Source organism: Phoca vitulina, unplaced genomic scaffold, assembly GCF_004348235.1.
Source record: "Phoca vitulina isolate PV1807 unplaced genomic scaffold, GSC_HSeal_1.0 scaffold5, whole genome shotgun sequence".
Lineage (NCBI taxonomy): Eukaryota > Metazoa > Chordata > Mammalia > Carnivora > Phocidae > Phoca > Phoca vitulina.
The window spans coordinates 74179019-74201681 of record NW_022589708.1 but is presented as its reverse complement, the minus strand read 5'-3'; the positions used below and the strand labels follow the sequence as shown (position 1 = coordinate 74201681).

The 22663-nt window shown below is 37.0% G+C and overlaps 1 protein-coding gene across 1 annotated transcript in view; it reads right to left on the bottom strand.

Annotated features, from left to right (window-relative positions):
• LOC116631258 (phospholipid-transporting ATPase IB-like) overlaps nucleotides 1-22663 on the bottom strand; it is a 179908-nt gene that overhangs the window by 108084 nt on the left and 49161 nt on the right. The window contains 6 exon segments of the mRNA XM_032402448.1: nucleotides 1047-1124; nucleotides 2260-2387; nucleotides 6970-7135; nucleotides 10539-10662; nucleotides 11539-11666; nucleotides 20280-20349. Of these exon segments, the coding sequence (XP_032258339.1) occupies nucleotides 1047-1124; nucleotides 2260-2387; nucleotides 6970-7135; nucleotides 10539-10662; nucleotides 11539-11666; nucleotides 20280-20349 (694 nt within the window).

The window sequence follows — 22663 nt, the reverse complement described above, 5'->3', positions numbered from 1 at the left end:
AGAGAGATAGAGAGCACAAGTAGGCAGAGCGGCAGGCAGAGGGAGAGGGAGAAGCAGACTTCCCGCTGAGCAGGGAGCCCGACGTGGGGCTCGATCCCAGGACCCCGGGATCATGACCCGAGTGGAAGGCAGATGCTTAATGACTGAGCCACCCAGGCGCCCCACAAATACATTATCTTATTCAATCCTCCGAACAACTTTCTGAAGTAGATGCTATCATCTCTCCTGATTTACAGATGAGGAATGAAGGCCAGCAAGTTACCTAAGAAACCCATGGTGACGTTGCTTATAAATGGGTGAAATCAGGGTTCACTCCCAGGAAGCTTAACTCCAAAATTCTGCTTTTACCATAATTTACATATTGCCTCCAATTAATTGAAAGATGGGAAATTATAATCTTGTGAAAAAATATATTAAGAACAAAAAGTAATTACAGAAAAATAACAATCAGAAGTCTTCCTCCTGTCAGGTACCACACAACTGTGGGAGTTTGTTGGGTTCTTCCAGCTGTCCTGTGATATAACTGACAAATAACTGTGGGAGTTTTTAAAAACAATTTCTACTTGTAACTGTACTGCTGTCATTTAGAAGGTAACCAACTGTCTGTTGGTAACCTGGCATCATTTCTGCCCCTTTGTAGTGTATTGCAGGGACTAAAGGCCTGAGGGTACATGGGTTAGGCAGGTGGAAAATTTTGCAGCAGCTCCTGAAGCTTTCCCAAGAGTCATCTGCCTTAGGGAAGCAGGATCATGGCCACCTGTGACTCCCTGAAAGCTAAGTGAAAACTTGAGAGCTAACTGAAGCTTTCCCTACCTGCCTCTCCAGCTCTTCTACTCTTTCCTAAGCACATTAATAACCTGTATTAGGTTGCAACCCAGGATGCATTATCAATATTTTTAACAAATCCTACTTTTGAAGCTCCACATGGGTATCATATTAACTACAGCCTGTGGCTGAATTCAGCACTTCAACTTTGCTCACCCTCTCCCTAGATCCACCTTCTTCAAAGTTCCTGTCACGGACCCAGTCCCTGAAGGGGCCCTCACCTGCCCAAGCTCTTCATTAAGATTGGATGTTCTGGCCATGGCATAGACATTATTTCCTTTATAATGCATATCTTCATCCTGCAAGACATGAACAAAATAGCCAAGACACACAGTCAGAACTAGGCTCAAAATTTCTTCAGGTCGACTGTACCGCCACTGGTCTTCTGACGTGGCTGACATGAGAAGGAATTCAAAATGGCGAGTGTAGAATACTTGGAGAGTCTCGGGTGTTAGCGTCTCAGGTACGTTGGCGGAGCTGATTCAGGAGAGGCAATGCTATGTAGAAACAAATGTCAGTGTATCGTTGGTTTGGTATTGGAAGACCTGGCTTCCAAATCCCGGCTCTGCCTCAGGCTCTCACTCTGTGGGATCCTGAGGGTGCTTTGCAGCTACTACATCTATAAAATGGGAGCAATAACATGGATCGCCCAGCATTCCTATGAAAATTAAATGAGAATACATTTAAAAGCACTCTGTCTCATTTTGTGGTTGTTAAAAATAACAGTACGCTTCAACTGGTGGTAATGTATTGGCATAGGGAGATCATTTTAATGAGATATCTAGCAAAAATCTTACTTCCAGGAAAAATCTTTTAAAATAGAACTGAAAATTGCAACCATACATTCAAATTGGAAAATTCATTCAGTCACAGGTTATTAAGTATTTACTTAAGTGAATGCATGGTTTTCACTTAAGATATCTTTTCCTTAATGTGAAATGATTCTGAAATAGCTGTTTCTGTCACTCTTGCCAAGGTATGTAAATCTATTATAAGTCTACCGGACTCTTCTCCTCTCGAGGATCTTACATTTTTTCTTAAGATTTTATTTATTTATTTATTTATTTGACAGAGAGAGACACAGCGAGAGAGGGAACACAAGCAGGGGGAGTGGGAGAGAGATAAAGCAGCAGGCTTCCTGCTGAATGGGCTATCTCTTAATGGGCTATCTCTTCACACTTGCTACTAAGCCACTAACTCTTAAATCTTTCCTTTCAGTTAGAATAAACATATGAAACAATGGTGTCCTCAATAGTGACACAGAGAGGCCCAGGCACGTTGGAGTCAGGCTGACACCAATGTTTGGCTTCCCTGTCAAAAGCACAACTGGCCCACGTACTAGCCCCATGGTGAGAACTGCTATGCTAATTTTCAAAACCAAAGCCACGGATCAAGAGAGAACTGTTTTTTAAACTTTCTGATTTCAATACTCACCCAGTTTATAAACATGGCCTGAACATATTTCACAATTTCCAGAGTGACCAGCAGGCTAATGGGGATGAGATTGTGGTACAGGATGATGAACACCAATAAGTCAAACCCTAAGCTGTGGGAGCTGTAATCTGCAGAAGAAGAGCGGAGGAATCATGTCACGGCTTCAGGCAATAGCTTTCTTCATCTTTGTTTGCATTATTACTTTTTAAAATTGTGAACACTTCTGCATGAAACTTCTCTAAAGTATAATGAAATGGACACCTCAAAATGGTTTTTAAAGGATCAGTGAAGCACCAACCGTGTAATAGGGTGGATGGCAAGTATCAAAGTACAAGATCTAGCAAGAGATAGACCCCGCCCTCAGGGAGCTTTGGATGCGGCTTGAGAAGGGAAGATGAGTCAGGAAGTACGGCGTGATGAATTCCATGCTAGCACTGAACACGGAGAGTAACAACAACAGCACAAAGTGGAGGGCCCAGAAAGAGGGTGCAGCAAAGTTTGAAGAAGGGAGTTTGTTAAATGGAGAAGATGAGGGGAAGAGAATGAGGACATCTTATTTAGCAGGAACTACATGGCTTGAAGACAAAGAAATAACAAATGATTTTTTAAAACTCAGGGAAAGAAGGAAAGTGAAGCCAAAAGGAAAAGAAAAAAAATGAATATGATACTTGTAAAACCTAGTGATATCCTCCTTTTTAAAGAGATAGATACATTTGAGAGAGTAATTTTGCAATAAAAATTCAATCTAATTTCACAGAAATGTACTGAAAAATATCTAGAAGGTATTCAGGGGATATATACATGCTGCTTTATACATGTCTTTCTGAAAACTTACATCTCAATCTTAAATATTAAATTTATATGTTGAGCTATGGGAGGTGGGGTTATAACTGAAAAGAACTAAACACAAATTGATTTGTAAAGTGTAATTAAACATAAATATGTATATATAAAGACAAAATTAAATAATAATTTTAAGTTAAAACTTTATATTCATTTTTCCTAAAAAAGGCACACACTTGTAATTTAGAACAGTAGTTAAATCTAGATTTCTAAATTCCATCAATTTAAAAGTCAAGTTTAGGGCACCTGGTGGCTCAGTCGGTTAAGCGGCTGCCTTCGGCTCAGGTCGTGGTCCCGGGGTCCTGGGACCGAGCCCTGCATCAGTCTCCCTGCTCAGTGGGAAACCTACTTCTTCCTCTCCCTCTGCCTGCCTCTCTGCATACTTGTGTTCTCTTTCTATCTCTCTGTCAAATAAACAAAGCCTTTAAAAAAAATAAAAAATAAAAGCAAAAGTCAAGTTTAATTCGCTATCATATCTATTCAAACTCTTATCACCATTGAGTTTACAAACTTTCCCTTATTTGCCATAATTATACTTTTATACTTACTGTATTACTTTGTGGTCATAAATTATTCTTTTAGGAATACTAGAGGCAGATATTATTATGGCCATTTGATGGACAGAGAAGTGGAGACAAGATCAAGTGCTTTGATATATTTATTAATTACTAAAAATATAGTTATACTTTAATTACCCAATACCTTTTTCTTCTTTTGGTCTAGAATATCCTGGTAGAGTGGTGTAGTAGTCTAGAGCCAATTATGGATTCTCATTCCAAATAAGCCACTAAGTTCCTCTGTGCTTTTTGGTAAATATACAGAATCTGTTTCACTTTCATAAAACAAGGGGCTGGACTAGAAAACTATACAGTTCTGTTTCTAAATATAAAATTATTTCTTTTAGCCAAAAAATTACTGAGTTCCTATTATGAAAAGGCACTGTTCTTGGAGTTAAAGATACAATGATTCCCAAAAATTCACAATTTTCAAAAATTCACAATCTAGCTGGGGAGGGGGAGGGACAAACAATAATTGTAAAACATGGAAATGGAATGATATCTATTAAGGATATCATTATAGAAGACAAGAGGGCTCCTAATTAAATTAAAAGAGGAAGATAAGATATAGGAAATGCTACTGGAGAAGGTAATACCTCATCTTGGACTGAAATGAGAAGTGACAGGTATCCAGTCAAGAAGGGACCAGAGATGCATTTGAGGCAGAAGGAAGGAGCACAAGATGAAAGGCCTAGGGATGCTGAAGCAACTGCTGGATGGAAGGATCATGAAATAGAACAAAAGTCAATCTTCTGTGAATAGGGACCAAGTGCTCAGGAAGAAGTGGTGAGGTATCAGGTGATGAAAATAGGACCAGATTATAAAAGTCCTGATATGCCATGCTAAAGGAGATTTATCTTGACCCTGTAGGCCAGGAGTCTACAGCCAGAGGGTAAATATTTTAGGTTAGGTTTTGCAGGACATACAGTCTCTGTTTCAATTACTCAACTCTGCTATTGTAGCACTGAAATAATCACAGATAATACATAAATAAATAAGTATGGCTGTGCTCCGATAAAACTTTATTTACAAAAACAAGCAGTGGGCCATCAGGTAGTAGTCTACCATACCAGCGTAAACAACAGGATACACTGAAGCTACTGCATGTATTCATAACTATTTTTTATCTGCATCTTTCTGGAAACTGTATGAAGAATGAGTTGGAGTGGAACTTGACTGAGGGCTGGGCAACCAGTTGGAAAACTGTGACAGTTGTCCAGGGATAAAAAAGAGTACACACAGAGAAAATATTGAAAAGGTGGAATGAACAAGACTTTGGGACTGATTGGATGATGAAGGCCATAGGGGTAGGAGTGGGGGAAAGAGGAGGAAGCTAAGAAGGAGGAGTAAGAGTGACCTTTATGTTTCTAGCTTGGATGATGGTTGGATGGAGTACCTACAATTTACATGGAGAATACTGAAAAAAGACAATGGTTTGGGGGAGAAAAGATGCATTTAGTTTTGTACGTGCTGAATTAAGAAGTCAAGCAGAGAAAGTCAATTTTCATATGGTTTCACTTATTTGTGGAACATAAGGAATAGCATGGAGGACATTAGAAGAAGGAAGGGAAAAATGAAGGGGGGGAAATCAGAGGGGGAGACGAACCATGAGAGACTATGGACTCCAAGAAACAAATTGAGGGTTTTAGAGGGGAGGGGAGGTGGGGGGATGGGTTAGCCCGGTGATGGGTATTAAGGAGGGCACGTATTGCATGGAGAACTGGGTGTTATATGCAAACAATGAATCATGGAACACCACATCAAAAACTAATGATGTACTGTATGGTGACTAACATAACATAATAAAGTTAAATCAAATTTTTTTAAAAAAAGAAGTCTACATGATACCTGGAAAGTAATGTCCAGACAACAATGAGTTAATAATTCAGAGAGTGATCTGAGCTGGAGGCAAACAGGTAGAAGACATCAACTGATGGATGACAGATGAAATTATTAGAGCAAGTGAGCTCTCTTAGAAGGATTTTCTTGGACAAGATAATCCCTAAGAAGCCAGTGAAGGCCCTTCTGCAGGAAAACAACATGCACATATACATATATGAATGAAGTTCTCACAAAATTTTTAGGATTTATGGACCCAAGTTGAGACATTCCTGGTGAACCTAGGATCCTGAAAAATACCAGCATTTAAAAGGTGGATCAAAGTTTCTATGAATCAAATAGGGAAGAGATGGTTTAAAAAAAATATCAGAAGAGGGTGGCAGGGGTCCAATTAGATCCCACTTTAAAAAGTGACCACTGGGTTTAGCAACTGGGAATTGATTCCTACACTTGAGCCACAATTCCAGTAGACTGGTTGAAGTGGACAGCAGATGGGAATGGACCCAAGAGTGACCAGGATGCAAGAAAATAGAAACAATGAGGGTTGTCTCTTCTTTCAAGAAGTCTGATCAAGAAGGAAAGAACAGGTCATTTGCAGGGTATGCAGAACTTGACACATTTTATCGGCAACAAAATATCAGTGACTTCTGTAAGAATTTGTGTCTGTTTCAAAATAAGATAATATTCAGGGCCCTGGGCTCAGACAAATTAAACAAGCACATTTAAATTGAGATTACTTTTTTGAAATCATTGAAAATCTAAAAGCTTGAGATAAAAACTGGTTAGGTACCATCTAGAAATCCAGATTGCGTAAGAATGAATCTTTGATTTTTTTTTTATCCAATCTACAAAGTCTTTATCTTAGCTTCTTTATTTTTAAGATGCTCCCAGACAGATCCTCTCAAAGGAAGTTAGAAAAATTTAAAATCCTCAGCTGATAGATGAGAAAAGGCAGAAAGATGTATGACAGCTAATTCTGAAAACATGGAAAGACATAAGAAAAAAAAAAGACTGAACTTTTAATGCCAAGGATAGTTTACCTTTAAATCTTTTACTGACCTTCTGGTCAATTTAACCACTGAATCCCCTTCGGGGGGGCCCCTTGTAGTCATTTTCTTGGCATCATTCATTGTCCACAGAGCACTGTACTAACCCAATGAGGTGGGTATTATTGCCATTTTCAAATGAGGGAAGAAGAAGTAAAAAGAGAAGCCCAGAGAAGTAAAAAGCCTTGTCCAACTTCTCCTGGTGGCTAGGTGGTAGAGGCAGCGACGTGGGCCTTGTCTGTCTGGCTCAGTCTCATTCCTCTGCCTTGACTCTTCCCTCTCCTTTATTCTGGAATGCCAAGATTATGTGGAACTGGCAGAACAATCTTAAGAAGGAAACATTGTTTCTAAATTCAGGTTAATCCTCAGGGTTACAGCATTACAACTCCCAAAATGGTAGCTTCTTACCACCCTTGGACATTTACCCTTCGTCCTGATGTACCAAATGCCTTCTCCGTACCAGTCATTCCAGAGTATGGCTCCCAAACAGCTCACCAAGGACATGGCCAGGAGCAGCAGGAACAACACCAGGATCTGCACACTGGTCACCTTCTCAACATTTGATCTCTTGAGAGGCAATCTGATAGAATTCTGCATAATAGCACATGCACACACACCAAAAAGAATGAAAAACAATCAAAGGAATTATAATTCATGAATACTCTGATGACAAGAAGAGGTCAAAAATCCTAACAGCTGAAAAATAGCACACTTTTTTTTGCCAAATAACTACCAAGACTAAAAGTGTGCCATATTGTTGAATGACATGGCTTTTCCACTTCAGTCCTTGAAGCATTTTTTACTAATTCACAAAGAACATATTCACACAGATGATCTATCACCCCAGAGTTCTAGGGTTTAAAAAAAAAAAATCAAATGTGGTAAATCAGTCTAGGTGATCTTCTGTACAGAACCCCCCCAAAAAAGACCATACTAATTTGTTGGTTTTACTACTTATACTTATTGAATTATTTCTGGTTTAAAAACCGTAGAAAGATACCTTTCATCTGAGTCTGTTGGGAAAATATTCAAGATTTTACCAGGACAATAATTGCTCTGACACATGCATATTTTAGGGAAACCAAAACTCTGGGTTAGGGATACAGTGAGAGTTTCAAATAATAATTTTCTATTAGCATTTCAGATTTGCCCATAAATTTCTGATAATTGTCTACTGAGGTCTACTGAAATATTGGCAAATATATGTGTATTTAATTTTTTAATATATAACATATATAATTGGCAAGCATATAGATATATACAGATATAGGTAGAGATAAATATTTAATTTTTCAATCACACTTTGGCAGATTAAGTTTACCATTTCTACATTTTTTTTAAATGTAGAAGCATAAATCCTCAAAGTCTACAAGTTATGAAAATATGAGTTAGTACTCTAAATTACTCAACTTTTTTACAAAGCATATGAATAAGATTTTTTAAAATCCTAGGTTTAACTGCATTAAGCCTAGTATTAGAGAACATCCGTGTGTGTGTGCACATAATTTATATACATATATACATATATACAAATATATATATATACATATATACATATATAAGTATATATATACTATGTATAATATCTCCAAAGCAATCATGTCATTCCTTCTCTTTTGTTAACCTGTATAAGTAATGTCTTCAAATGTTATACAATATAGAACAGTTTTCAGCTAAGGGTGTTGTACTTAAAATCTTTCAATAAGGAAATACTGACATTTACTAGTTCTTTCTTTTCTGAAGTCATGAAAAAGCCCTCTTTGAGATTTCTGTTATTCTTAAATGACACAATCAACATGTATAATAAACTTCTGCAATGATTTACATCCACAAAATATCATAGAGAAGGATGCACTTTCCAATGAGCTGCAGCACAGACAAGCCATACTGGGGGGATAATGGAGTGGGCTTCTTCCATTAACAGTAGACAGTGAAATCTGAGATGCAGTGTTGTATTACCAGGTGGACAATTAAGTAAGCCAGCGCGGTCATTTGAAGTGTACTGTTTGAGGGTGGAGCAGTTTACAACTGAATCATGGGTCATGATTATGTGTGTTCTACGTTGCCCTTGGTTCCCTGTCCAAATACAAACTTCTTTTTGGGGATAGACTGTGTTTATATCACTGTCTTAGTCTGGGGTTTCTAGTATACAGAGTATAAGGAAATCTTACCCATTAATGCGTTATTGCAGGGTACAATCCCAGGGCAGGAAGAATGAGAGGAAAAAGAAAAGTGAGACAAGAGATTGGGAAGCAAACACAGGGGAATGTCACAGACCAGCCATAGCTTTGCAAGAAAATGTGCCCAGGTCTTCAGTCATACAGCCTCCAACTTTCCTCAGACTAGTCTGTCCCCATTCCATGCCTTCTTTCTCTGCCATCAGTCACACTGCGTTGCACTGCCCAATAGGGCACATGCCAATTCTTGGCCTAGTGCTGTCCCACCTGCCTCCCTTTCTTTCTGAACCTCTCCATGCCCTTGACACTCCCATGTATTCTACTCAGCCTTCAGGTCTTGCTTTACATGCTACTTCCCCACAACAGCCTCAGCATCAGGTTGGACGGAGCGCCTACGCAGACATGGAGCATCCTATACTTACCCCTCCTGAGTGACCTCGTGCTATTATGTTACCTTGACTGTCTTCCTTCACACACTGCAAGTAACTCAAGGACAGGCAACAGGCCTACTACACCCCAAGGTCTTAGCACAGTGTCTGGCATTACAAAAGTACTGAAGAGATATTTGTAGAAGGAATAGTCAAAGCCAAATGTTGTATTTTAGCAGATGGTATAATGGGTAGACTTATTGTTAAGTTACTTCTCGTGAATAACAAACATGCAAAAACTCCTACTCCAAAACAAAGACCGTGATTGATTTTCAGGCATACAATTTAGTGATTCAACACTTCTACACAACAGCTGGTGCTCATCACAACACTTAATCCCTATCACCTATTCAACCCATCCCCCCAACCAGCTCTCCCCAACTGGAATTTAAATAAAAACTTAAAAAAAATATGCTGCCTTTTGTTTCAACAATTTCAATGCTAGAGATTTATCTTCTGTGAAAAAAAATAAGCAACTATCCATGTTCACTGCAGCAATATTTATAATAGTTTCTCTCCCCTAGACTCTCTAATGTAACTATGTCATTTCCACATGTTAAAGATTTATTTATTTATTTATTTATTTAAGACAGAGCAAGCACACAAGTGGGAGGAAGGGTGGAGGGAGAGGGAGAGAGAATCTCAAGCAGACTCTGTTCTAAGCGTGGAGCCTGATACAGGGCTCAATCCCACCACGTCCCTGAGATCATAACCTGAGCCGAAATCAAGAGTCCAATGCTCAACCGACTGAGCCACCCGGGCACCCCTCCATATGTTAATATAGAATGTAATTTTAAGTCTTAAATAGCAATTCATATAATAGTCTGTACAGATTGATACCATCTATAGAATTATTTTACCATTTTTGCCAACACAAAGTGTTTTCTGCACGTTTATGTGTGTGTCTGTACACGTATTATTAAATATTTGTTCATTATAGAATTTAAAAAAAGAAAGCAAGATGATTGAGAGGAATGGTACATGAGAGTAAGAATTTACATAGAACTTCTAATGTCATTTGGCCAAAATAATCTTACCACAAATGGGAGCCATATAGACTAAAATGAAATATGGACCTCCCTTCAAACTTCAGGCTAATAAACAGAAATAAGCTTCCTTTAAAAAAATATTTTATTTATTTATTTAAGAGAGAGAGCATGAACAGGAGGAGGGGCAGAAGGAGAAGCAGACTTCCTGCTGAGCAGGGAGCCCAATGTGGGACTTGATCCCAGGACTCTGGGATCATGACCTGAGCCGAAGGCAGACACTTAACCAACTGAGCCACCCAGGTGCCCCCAGAAATAAGCTTCCTAAATTCAAGAGATAAACACTAAATCCCTCACCTCCTAAAAGAAGAAAAAATCTAGAGGCAATACTATCTGTCATCACAAATTATTTTATCTGCATGAATTTGGTTTCAACTCCAGCGTAAACAACTATGCCAAGGATCCACTGAGTATTTTTAAGTTGTGTACCTCTTAGCAAGATCTGATCAGGCCCAATTGGAACAGGGCTAAAAATAAAGAAGAGCATTTATAAATTAACCAAAAAGTTTTTTCTTTTCTTTTCACAATGTAAAGCAAGCCTAAGCTTTCACCTTACATATATTTCCTTTTGTCAAGTTCAACACTGGGGGGAAATAGCAATAAAAACAAATGTGTCTTCATAGAAAGTACCTCCTTCTAAAAGAGCATGGAAAAACAATGTTTTATGATCCATTTCTCACTAACCCAAAAAAGTATGTTGACTGAAATTTTGGAGAGAAAATACCTCTGATACCTACGGTGACTATAAATCTTATTGTCAAGGAAGATTAGGTGGAGGAATAAGTACCTGTGTGCCAATTTGGTAATCTATAGAAAAGATTATATGTGGTCATTCAGAGCACACAAAGCAAGCTCAGTCTGCCATATTTACTTGTCCTCCTCCCCTCCAGCACAGCCCAACTCACTATATAAAAGATGTTTTTGTGAAAGTCTAAAGTAGAAGCTAAGTAGAAATGGAGTAGAAATTAGGAAAAATCCTTCATCGTTATCAAACTAAATCCTTAGTGGCTTCTCTCCTTGAATGACTTTCAAAACCTTGTTCTTTCCACTAATTTACCCCAAGGGATGTGCTAAGTGCTTGTCTGCAATGGGAACTTGGACCTGACTTCTCTAGTCCTTCCATTTGCAGGTAAGCTGATTAAGAAAATGTCATACACTTTCCTCTTATACTTAAGAATTCCTTTTTTAAAAAACAATATATTGATGCCTCAGGTATTTCAAAGTCAAGTAAAAAATGAAAAAGTATAAAGGTTTAAAATGTTACCAACCAAGAGAATAAAAACTGCCATTTTTTAATGTTCCATTAAAAAAAAAAAAAAGGTTTGAGAAGTGAAAGATGATACCTTTTACCATTTAGATACAAGGTTCCAATGAACGTATTGAAATGACGATTAGGTCCTTCACATTCTATTTTTCCTGATAGGCTTGACAATTGTTTTTCTGTTTGCATTTCAGCTGTTTCTAACAAAGCCTGTAAAATAAAGTCAAAGTTAAAAACATGAAAATTAAATTTTAATAGCAAATTTCAATGTCTCAAGTAGTTAATAAAAGAAAATTATGAAAATCAGGGTTTAAAAATGTACTGCACTTATCAGGTAACAAATTATGCACATGAAACTTTAACATAAACTTTGTTAGAAAACTTTGCCATGCCAGCATTTTGCAAATAATTTTAATAAGGTTGAAAGATGTAGGAAAGTTAAGTTTTCATCATCTCTATATGAAAATAACATTTTTGAAAGTACAGTCACTATAACCAAACATCATGTCATGTTTGATACATTTATGGATGTAGCTGATGATGCTGAACTCTGGACCATGCTTAGAGTAGTAAGGATCTAGAATAGTGATTCCATGCATCACCTGATTTGCATGCATCAGATTCACCTGGAAGTCTTTAAATACAGCCTGCTGAGATGTACCCCGAGGGTTTTTGTGTTGTTGTTTTTCGTTTTGTTTTGTTTTTTTCAGTAGGTCTGGGGTGGGTCACTAGAATTTGTATTTCCAAAAGAATGGTAATGGTGCTGGTCCAGGGATCACACTTGGAGAAACACTGATCTAGAGAATGTCTCATTGCAATAAGATGATCTCAACTTTCCAGAGAGAAAAAGCGGATCATCTTCAGGAGAACAAGAATCAAATTGTCAGGGCACCTGGGTGGCTCAGTTGGTCAAGCAACTGCCTTCAGCTCAGGTCATGATCCTGGAGTCCCAGGATCCAGTCCCACATCAGGCTCCCTGCTCAGCAGGGAGTCTACTTCTCCCTCTGACCTTCCCCCATCTTGGGCTCTCTCTCTCTCATTCTCTCTCTCTCTCTCTCAAATAAGTAAATAAAATCTTTAAAAAAAAAAAAAGAATCAAATTGTCATCAGTCTTTTTAACAACAATACAAGATATAAGAAGACAGTGAATTTTTATTTTTAGTTATCTAAATAAAAGACCTTTAAATTTAGACCTTTAAATTTCCCAAATATCAAACAAATGTGAAAGTTTAACGCAAATATTTTCAGGCATGCAAACAATATCTTGGAAGTTTTGACACTCAGAAACCTACATTGAAACAGTTTGGGATGAACTTCTGTTAATCAAAAGATGCCTTAAATAAAGTATAAGACCAAGTTACCAACTGGGTAAATGTCTTCTGGACATTTTTAATACATATAACTGACAAATAATTAGTAAGAAAAATATGTAAAGAAATCCTATAAACCAATAAAAATATAAATATCCCAATAGAAAAATGAACAAACAACATGAACAAATATTTCCCCGAAAAAGAAAATATGTATTACCAGTACACTCAAAAACAGATGCTCAAGAGTGATATATTAATGAATTAAAAAAGAAAAAGCATTATCCTATCAATAGAGGCAGAAAAAATAGTAAAAAGCTTAACATGCATTCTAGAAAAAAAAATCGTAGCAAAACTTCACAAATTTGATAAAAGCAAACAAAAAGCAACTATCCACACTTAACTATAAAATGTTAAAGCATTTCCATGTTAGTCAGGATCAAGAAGAGACTAGGTTCTATCACCAAATTTATTTGCAACTGTTCAGGAGTTTCTGGGTAATACCATATGACTGGGGAAAAAAGAAATTAAGTATGATTACTGAAAAATAAACACCAGAAATGAACCAACTTTTATAGAAAGAATTTGTTACCCCAAAAATGCTATCTGCTTGACTTAAAAATCATAAAAATGTGTAAGAGAGTTTAGTAAAGTGTCTGGATTTAAGATAAATAAACAAAAATAAGTATAGATGTATCACAGTTAAACATTCACCTGCTAGAGGATAGCTGGCTATTGCTAATAAAGCTGCTATAAACATTTGCATAAAGGTTGTCTGTTCTGTGAACATAGCTTTTCATCTCTCTGGGATAGTACAATTACTGGGTCATATAATATTTGCATGTTTAATTTTATACAAAACCGCCAAAATGTTTTCCCAAGTGGCTGTATCATTTTATATTCCCATTGTGTTTGAATGATCCAGTTTCTCCACATCCTTACCTGCATTTGGTGTTGGAACTATTTTTAATTTTGGCCATTCTGATAGGTATGTAGTAACATTTCACTTTGATTTTAATTTGCATTTCCCTAATGGTTAATGATGTAGAAAATATCTGCATGTGCTTATTTGCCATTTTTATATCCTGTTCCATGAAATGTCTTTTTTTGCCCATGTTCTAATTGAATTGTTTCGTTTGGCTATTTTTTTTTTCTGTAGAGTTTTGAGAGTTCTTTATATATTTGAAATACCAATCCTTTGTCAGATATGTGGTTTGCGAATATTTTCTCCCAGTTTTCAGCTTGTCTTTTCATCTTCTTCAAAAGCAAAAGCTTTTCATTTTGATGAGGTCCAATTTATCAATTTTTCCGTTTCGGGATCACATTTTTAGTATTGATTCTGAAAATCTTGGCCTACTCTAAATTCTGAAGATTTTTTTCCAATTTTTTTTCCTAAAAGTTTTTTAGTTTTACATTTTACATTTAAGTTATGATAAATTATTAGTTAACTTTTGTATAAAGTATGAGACTTAGGTCAAGTGTTTTTTAATTTGTTTTTTGCCTATGCACATGCAATTGCTCCAGCACCATTTGTTGAAAAGTTTATCTTTTCTGCAATGAATTGCTTTTGCTCCTTTGACGAAGTCATTTGGGCATATCTGTGTAGATCTATTTCTGGCTTTTCTATTCTGCTGCATTGAGCTGTGTGTCTATTCTTTACCAAAACTACACACTCCTGATTACTGTAGTTAAAAAATGACTTGAAATCAGGTAGATTTATTCCTTCCATTTTATGCTGCTTTTTCAAAATTGTTTTAGCTATTACAGTTTCTTTGCCATTCTGTACATATTTTAGGATAAGCTCATCTATCTCTACAAAAGACTTGCTGGTATTTTCATAGGAGTTGCATTAAACCTGTATGTCAATTTGGGGAGAATTAACATCCTTACTGTATTGAGTCTTTCAATCCATGAACACTGTTTATCTCTCCATTTATCTAGACCTTCTTTAATTTCTTTCATCAACATTGTAATGAAATTTTCAGCATACAGATCCTGTCTATCTTGTTAGATTTACACTTAATTCATATTTTTTAAAGATTTACTTATTTTAGAGAGAGAGAGAGAGAGAAAGTGTAGGGGCAGAGGGAGACAGAGTCTCAAGCAGACTCTGCACCAAGTGCAGAACCCTACGCGGGGTTTGATCTGAAAACCCTGAGATCATGACCTGAGTCGAAACCAAGAGTCAGACTCTTAATCAACTGCGCCACCCAGGTGCCCCCTAATTCACATTTTGAGTACTTATACCGTATTTTTTTAAAGATTTTATGTGCAGGAGCAGGAGTGGGGGGAGGAGCAAAGGGAGAGGGAGAAGCAGAATCCCTGCTGAGCAGGAAGCCCAATGTGGGGCTCAATCCCAGGATCATGACCTGAGCTGAAAGCAGATACTTAACCGACTGAGCCACCCAGGTGCCCCGATACTGTATTTTTAATTTCAGGGTCCACACATTTATTGCTACTATACAGAGATAAAAGTGGTTTTGTAGGGGCACCTGGGAAGCTCAGTCATTAAGCGTCTGCCTTCGGCTCAGGTCGTGATCCCAGGGTCCTGGGATCAAGCCCCGCATCGGGCTCCCTGCTCAGCGGGAAGCCTGATTCTCCCTCTCCCACTCCCCCTGCTTGTGTTCCCTCTCTCGCTCTTTCTGTCAAATAAATAAAATCTTTTTTAAAAAAACAAGTGGTTTTGTATATTTATCTGGTATCCTATATCCTTGCCAAAAACACATTATTTCATTTTATTTTAGATTCCTTGGGAATCTAGGTAGACAACTTTTCTATGTAGACAACCATGTCAAAATCAAACAGAGACAGTCTTATTACTTCTCTTCCAATCTGTGTGTCTTGTTTTCCTCTTATTGGACTTTTTACCTCTTCCAGTGCTATGTGAACAAGAATAGTGAGAGCAGATATCCGTGCCTGTTTCCTGTCTCAGGGGGAATGCATTTAGTCTTTACCACTTATATTTCACCACATGTATTTTAATATTAGCTCTAAGTTTTTTTGTAGATGTTCTTTACCAAGTTGAGAATGTTCCCCTCTATTTCTACATTTCTCTAAGTTTTTATCATGAATCGACCCTGAATTTTGTCAGATGTTTTCCTGCATTTATTAATATTATCATGTGATTTTTCTTTTTTAGCCTAAAATAGTGGATTACATGGATAGATTTTCAATTATTAAACAAGTCTTGAGTACATGGAATAAACCTTTATAACTCTTTTCATATATTGTTGAATTCCACTTACTAATACTTTTGAAGAATTCAGGTGTCTATACCCATGAGGATTATTGGACTGTTTGGTTTTGTTTTTTTCCACTGTCTCTGTCTGGTTTGGATATCAGGGTAATAACAGCTTTGTCGGGAAGCAGTCCCTCTCTTCTGTTTTCTGGAGGAGACTGTGTATAATTGATGTTAATTTTTCTTTGTGTGTTTGTTAGAAATCTCCAGTGAAACCACCTGGGCCTGAGATTTGAGATTTCTTTTGGGGGAGCTTTTAAATTATAAATTCAACTTCCTTAGTAGGTACTGAGCTATTCAGTTTACCTTTTTCAGGTGTTTGTAGGTTTTTCTGTTATCTTTGTCATTGATTTCTAGCTTTATTCCACTGTGGTTGGAGAACACATTCTCCATGGTTTCAATTCTTCTAATTTTATGAGGCTTGTTTTATGACACAGGTATTGTCTATCTTGGTGTGTGTTCCTTGCACACTGAAAAGAATGTGTGTTTTTCTTTTGTTGGGTATTGTTGAATGTTGTATAAATATCAAACAGATCCTGTTGATTAATGGCATATAGTTCTGTATCTTGAAGAATTTTTGATCTAGTTGTTCTGTCAATTAATGAGAGGGGGTTGCTGAAGTCTCCAACTATAAATGTGGATTTGTCTATCTTTTAAGTTCTATCACTTTTAGCTTCACATATTTGCAGTTCTGTTTTTTGATATATACACACATTAGCATTGCTATGTCTTATTGGTGGATTGACTCTCTTATCATTGTATAACGATAAGAAAAAAATGTTTCTGTCTCTAGCAATTTCATTTGCTCTGATGTCTACTTGATCTGATATTAATATAGCCACTCCTGATTTCTTTTAATTAATCTTTACATGATATATCTTTTTCCATCTTTTTACTTTTTTTAAAAGATTGTATTTATTTGAGAGAGAAAGAGAGAGTTTGAGAGAGAGAGAGAGAGAGCATGAGTAGGGGAGAGAGGCAGAGGGAGAGGGAGAAGCAGGCTCCTAGCTGAGCAGGGAGCCCCACATGGGGCTGGATCCTAGACCCTGGGATCATGACCTGAGTAGAAGGCAGACGCTTAACCGACTGAGCCACCCAGGTGCCATCTTTTTACTTTTAACCTGCCTATATAATTAAAATGAGTTTTGAATAGACGGCATATAGTTGGATCATGTTTTTAATCCATTAGATATTACTTTAATCCAAAACTTAATGGCATATTAATACCATTTACATTTAATAAAATTATTGATTTTTTTTGTTTGTCCTCTCTGGTTTTGCTTTTTGCTTTTTCCTGCTTTCCTTTGGGTTACTTGGACATTTTTTAGGATTCTGTTTTGGTTTATTGATAGTGTTTTTAGTATCTTCCTTTGTATAACTATTGTAGTGGTTGCTCCAGGCATTACATTATTTATAAGTAACTTCTCACAGTTTATTTGTATCATCATTTTACAAATTTAAATATAGAAGCCTTGCTTCCTCTTATGTCTCTTTACCCTCCCCTGTTATATATCTTAAATATTTTCACTCACATATTTAGAACCATATTAGATCATCTTATGATTTTTGCTTCAACCATCAAACATAATTTAGGAAACTCAAAAGGAAAAAAAGCTTACTGTATTTAACCTTATTTTTGCTTATCATGTTCCTTCTTTCTTCTTCCTTATGTTCGTTCCTTTTTTATGGTTTCCTTTCTGTTTCAAGACCTTCCTTTAGCCATTCTTTGACAGTGGGCCTTGTGACAACAACTTCTGTTATTTTTCCTTCAATTGAGAATGTTTTAATTCTCTCTTCATTCTTGAAGAAGGTGTTTGCTGGATACATGATTCTGGACTGACAGTTCTTCCCTATCAGCGTTTTAAAAATGTTATGCCATTTCTTTCTGACCTCCATGGGTTTTAACGAGAGATCTGCTTTTACACAAAGGGTCTTTCCCCTAGAGGTAGGGTCCTTTTTCTCTCACTGCTTTAAAATATTTTTTTCTTTGTTTTCAGAAGTTTTACTATGATGTGTCTTGGTATGGATTCTTTGGGTCTATCCTTTTTGGCTTGTTCAGCTTCTTAAATTTGTAGTTTATGTCTTCTGGCAAATTTGTGAAGTTTTAGCAACCGTTTCTTCTAGTAGTTTTTCAGCTCCTCCCTTCTCCTTCCAGCATTTCATGTCATGAATGTTAGATCTTTGGTTATATTCCCACAGGTCTCTGAAGCTCTGTCCATTTCCTTTTCAGCCTATTATCTCTGCTGTTCAAGTTGGGAAATTCCTATTGTTTTATCTTTCAGTTCATGGATTCTTTCCTCTGTCCCTTCTGTTCTGCTGTTGAGCTCATCCCTTGAGAGTTTTTGATGCCTTAAGTACTTACTGTACTTTTAAGTTCTAAAATTTCCATTTGGGCCATCTTTAAGTCTTCTATTGCTTTGCTGAGATTCTGTTTCTTTGTTGAGAACTTTTGTATCTTCATTTGTTTCAAGCATGTTTGTAGTTGCTCAGTGAAACTCTTTCCCTGATGGAGCCTTTAAAATCTCTGTCAGATAATTCTAACATCTCATTATCTTCGTCTTAGCATTAGTTGATTGTCTTTTCTCACTGAGTTTGAGATCCTCCTGGTTTTTGGCATAATGAATGACTTTTTATTGAAATCTGGATATTTGGGGTAATATAAGATCTGGATATCACCAAGCTTTCTGTGTTAGGTGGCTTCCTCTGACACTACTCTGACAAGGGAAGCAGGTGTGGCCTCATTACTGCAAGATGGGGGACAGAGAGGCAAGTTGCACACTTGGCCTCTGCTGACAACCAAATGGAGGAGCTCCTTGTTATAGCTGGGCAGGAGCGGGAGTTCTGGCTCCCCTGTAGGCCTCCATCATTACCTCCCTGCACTGAAGGGGTTGGAGTGCCTTATTACTGCTGTCCATGTAGTCTTCACTGACACAGTGAAAAGAGAGGAGGGCCTTATTACCATCCTTATTACAAAATCAAAGTCTTGGCTTCTTACTTGGTTTCTCTGACACCATCCTTGTTGGGGAGTTGGGTGCCTCATTACAGCTGGGTAAGGGTGGAATTCTAGGCTCCACACTAGCTGGCATCGGTAGGAGTGGGGCCAAATTTTTACTCTGGTGTTTGGCTGGGATGGAGTGGCCATTGTCTCAAACTTTCTGCCTTGCTGGCTGCCCCTTTCCTGGTCCTTTGACTAGAGAAAGGAGGCTTTTGTTGGGGCATTTTTTGGTCTGTGTCCATTGGTTTTTCTGGGTTTTTGGTTTCTTCAGTTCCAAGCCTGGTATATATGACAAAAGGAAAACCCAGGGAGCTCACCACCATGTTGTTCCCTGGGTTCCAAGGTCCCACAATCTACCTTCTTCTATCACTCTTTCAGTGTCTTCTCATATTTGTTTTCCTATATAATGACCAAAGTTTTTACTTGTACTTAGCAGGAAAAATAGAAGAAAGTATGTCTACTTCATTTCCCCTGAAGCAGAAGTCTACAATTGCATTTTTAAAAATAAGAAGGTACCACCAAACTATTACAACAATTAGTACTGGGAATAAAGGTGGGATTTGGAAGGTGGAGATAAGGTTTAATAGACTAAGTTTCTGTATTACTTATATTATTTTTATGAAGATAATATATTACTTTAATAAATTCTAAATATGTTTTTTTTTCATTTTCAATCTAATTAAAGTTTGCAAAAAAAGATTAGCAGACATGTAAATAGTCAAGTGTAGATTCAGGGACTTCCTTACTGAAGCAAAGTGATAAAGCAAAGACTCAATTATCTTAAAGATTATCTTTTTTCCATTAATAGGAAGTTAATTAGAAAACTATCTCCTTCCATTCGTAATCACAAGTTACTCTGAAATTCAAATGTTTAAAAAGCAGTGGTATAAAAAATTTTTTTTAAAATAAATAAAAAGCAGTGGTATATACTCAGAGCTCCTTTATACCCCTTTAATCTAGTTATGATATTTATCATGACAGTAGTTTTACCACCAAAGCACTAACAAAAATATCCTCAAAATAATATGCACAAAGGCATGTTATCCTTTATATGACCTGAATTTTATAGGACATTTTTTTTCTTACACTAGTACCGTATCACCTAGTTCCTACTTATTTTTTTTAAAGTATCCTCTAAATAACTGGTGAGGATGAATTACATCTATACAACAGTAGTGACATACTTTTCTTCATGAAAAAAAATAATAATAACTGGTACCTGACAAAACTTGACATTGTGAGCTTAGGCACAAAATTAGGATTTAAAAATGTGTCTTTACCTGCTGTATTTTTAGATTTGTCTCCCCATCCAGATTAGAGGTTGCAACATAACAGGTTACTTGAGGTTCACTAAGGAAGATAAAGCAAATAACACTGAATTAATATCTCTTCAAAAATTAATTTCCCAATAATGTAAACAATGAAATGGGATCTACATCAACAGCTGAAAGGACTGTTCAAAACTGAAAGAACTACAATTACTTTTTCAGGAGAAATTAGGAGTCTGATACTACCAGCCTAAAATTCATCTTGTAGCGGAAAACTACCCTCACAAAGCTGTGTGTTTACTCTTTAATCCCAAAAAGAGAAATGGCTGAGGGTGAATAGAAGATGTTATATAGCTCAGAACAAACCAGTGTCACAACTGAAGTCAAACCTAAAATTCTGTTATTTTCTAAAATGGGTCCATTGTAGTTCCCAATGGCTCAGGATCTATGGCCTTTATTTTTTTTTTAAGATTTTATTTATCTATTTATTTATTTAAGAGAGAAAGCATGAGCTGGGGGTGGAGGGGCAGCGGGAGAGGGAGAAGCAGACTCTCCACTGAGCAGGGAGCCCAATATGGGGCTCGATCCCAGGAACCTGGGGCCATGACCTGAGTCAAAGGCAGATGCTTAACTAACTGAGCCACCCGGGTACCTGTCTATGGCCTTTATAATGAGAATCAAATCTTCAGGATAACTCTGGACAGAGCAGAGTCTCTCAGACAAACACTACATTTGGGCTTCTCTATTTCTATCTAACCTCACCCATTAAGAAATCAAGACACTGAATTAACAAACATTTGCCTTGCCAGATTTTACTCCATATCAAATGCAATTTACTCATGAAAATTAATTGTTTGGGGGGAAATGCCACAAAGAATAACAAAAAATGTCATTAAAGTTTACTTAGTCTTGATTTCTGTCTTACTCTTTTGACTGTATCTCATTTACTGAATATCAAGTTTAAAGTAAAACAATCTGTATCAATCTTGCCAGCCAAGACCATATACCCCCAAAATAAAAATATATCTTCATTAAAGATGCCAGTGATATAACAAAGTAAGAACTTCCAAAAACTTTCTCTTCTATAAAACAATGAGATAACTGGCAAAAATTATGAGAATCAACTTTTTCAGAACTCTGAAAATTAACTAAATACTTAAATCAACCCAAGGAGATTTTATTCAAGAAAAAAAAAAGCTGGATATTGGTTTTTAAAAAAGTGAGCTTTGTAATATTTTAACTTGCCCTACTCCCACTTCCTGCTTTTGGCTCAGTGACAGCTTTAAAAAATAATAGTCCACAATCCCAATACTGGAGGGAGCATAAAAGAACAAGACCTCATTCAAAGCCTGTTCCCATAGTCATTATTTCACCTGATGGTTCTCTGGAAGGTCCCACTTGAAGGATTTGTTTTTATTTGACCTGACCCAGAGCTAAACCAGTGCTAAAATCCTGGGTAAACAGTGGTGGGGATTTGTTGAGAACATTTACAGGAAAGTGTTTTAACATTGCAGTTGTCTGAGGTGATGTATAATAGTTAGGGGAAACAATAGACTAACCAAAAGGCCTAAAAGAAAAACTTGTAATAAAAAGCAACAAACATAAATCCTGGGTGGCTCAGTTGGTTAAGCCTCCAAATCTTGACCTCAGTTCAGGTCTTCATTTCAGGGTCATGAGTTCAAGCCCTGCATTGGGCTCCATGCTGGACAGGGAACCTACTTTAAAAAAATTTTTTTAAATAAATCCTGAGGAGGAGAGAGAATCTGATTGCCAGAGATGCCACATTATATTACTTAAGATGTTCAATTTTCAACAAAAAACCATGAGACATGAAAACCATGAGAAGCAAGTATGACCCATACACAGATTAAAAAGCAATCAATAGAAAGTGTCCCTGAGCAAATCCAGACATTGACTTTACTAGACAAAGTTGTAAATCAGATGTGCTAACTATATGCAAATAGCTAAAGGAAACTATGTTGAAAGAAATAACATATTTGAACATGTCCCATCAAATAGAGAATATCAAGAAAAAAGTAGAAATGATAAAGAAACCAAATAGAAATTCTGGGTTGAAAAGTACAATAACTGAGGGGCGCCTGGGTAGCTCAGTCGTTAAGCATCTGCCTTCGGCTCAGGTCATGATCCCAGGGTCCTGGGATCGAGCCCCGCATCGGGCTCCCTGCTTGGTGGGGAGCCTGCTTCTCCCTCTCCCTCTGCTGCTCCTCCCCTATTTGTGCTCTCTCTGTCAAATAAATAAATAAAATCTTAAAAAAAAAAAAAAGAAAAGCACAATAACTGAAATGAAAAATTCATTGCTCAAATTTGAGCAGGCAGAAGAAAGACTCAAACTTGAAGATAGGTCAATTGGGATAACTCAGTCTGAGAAACAAAAA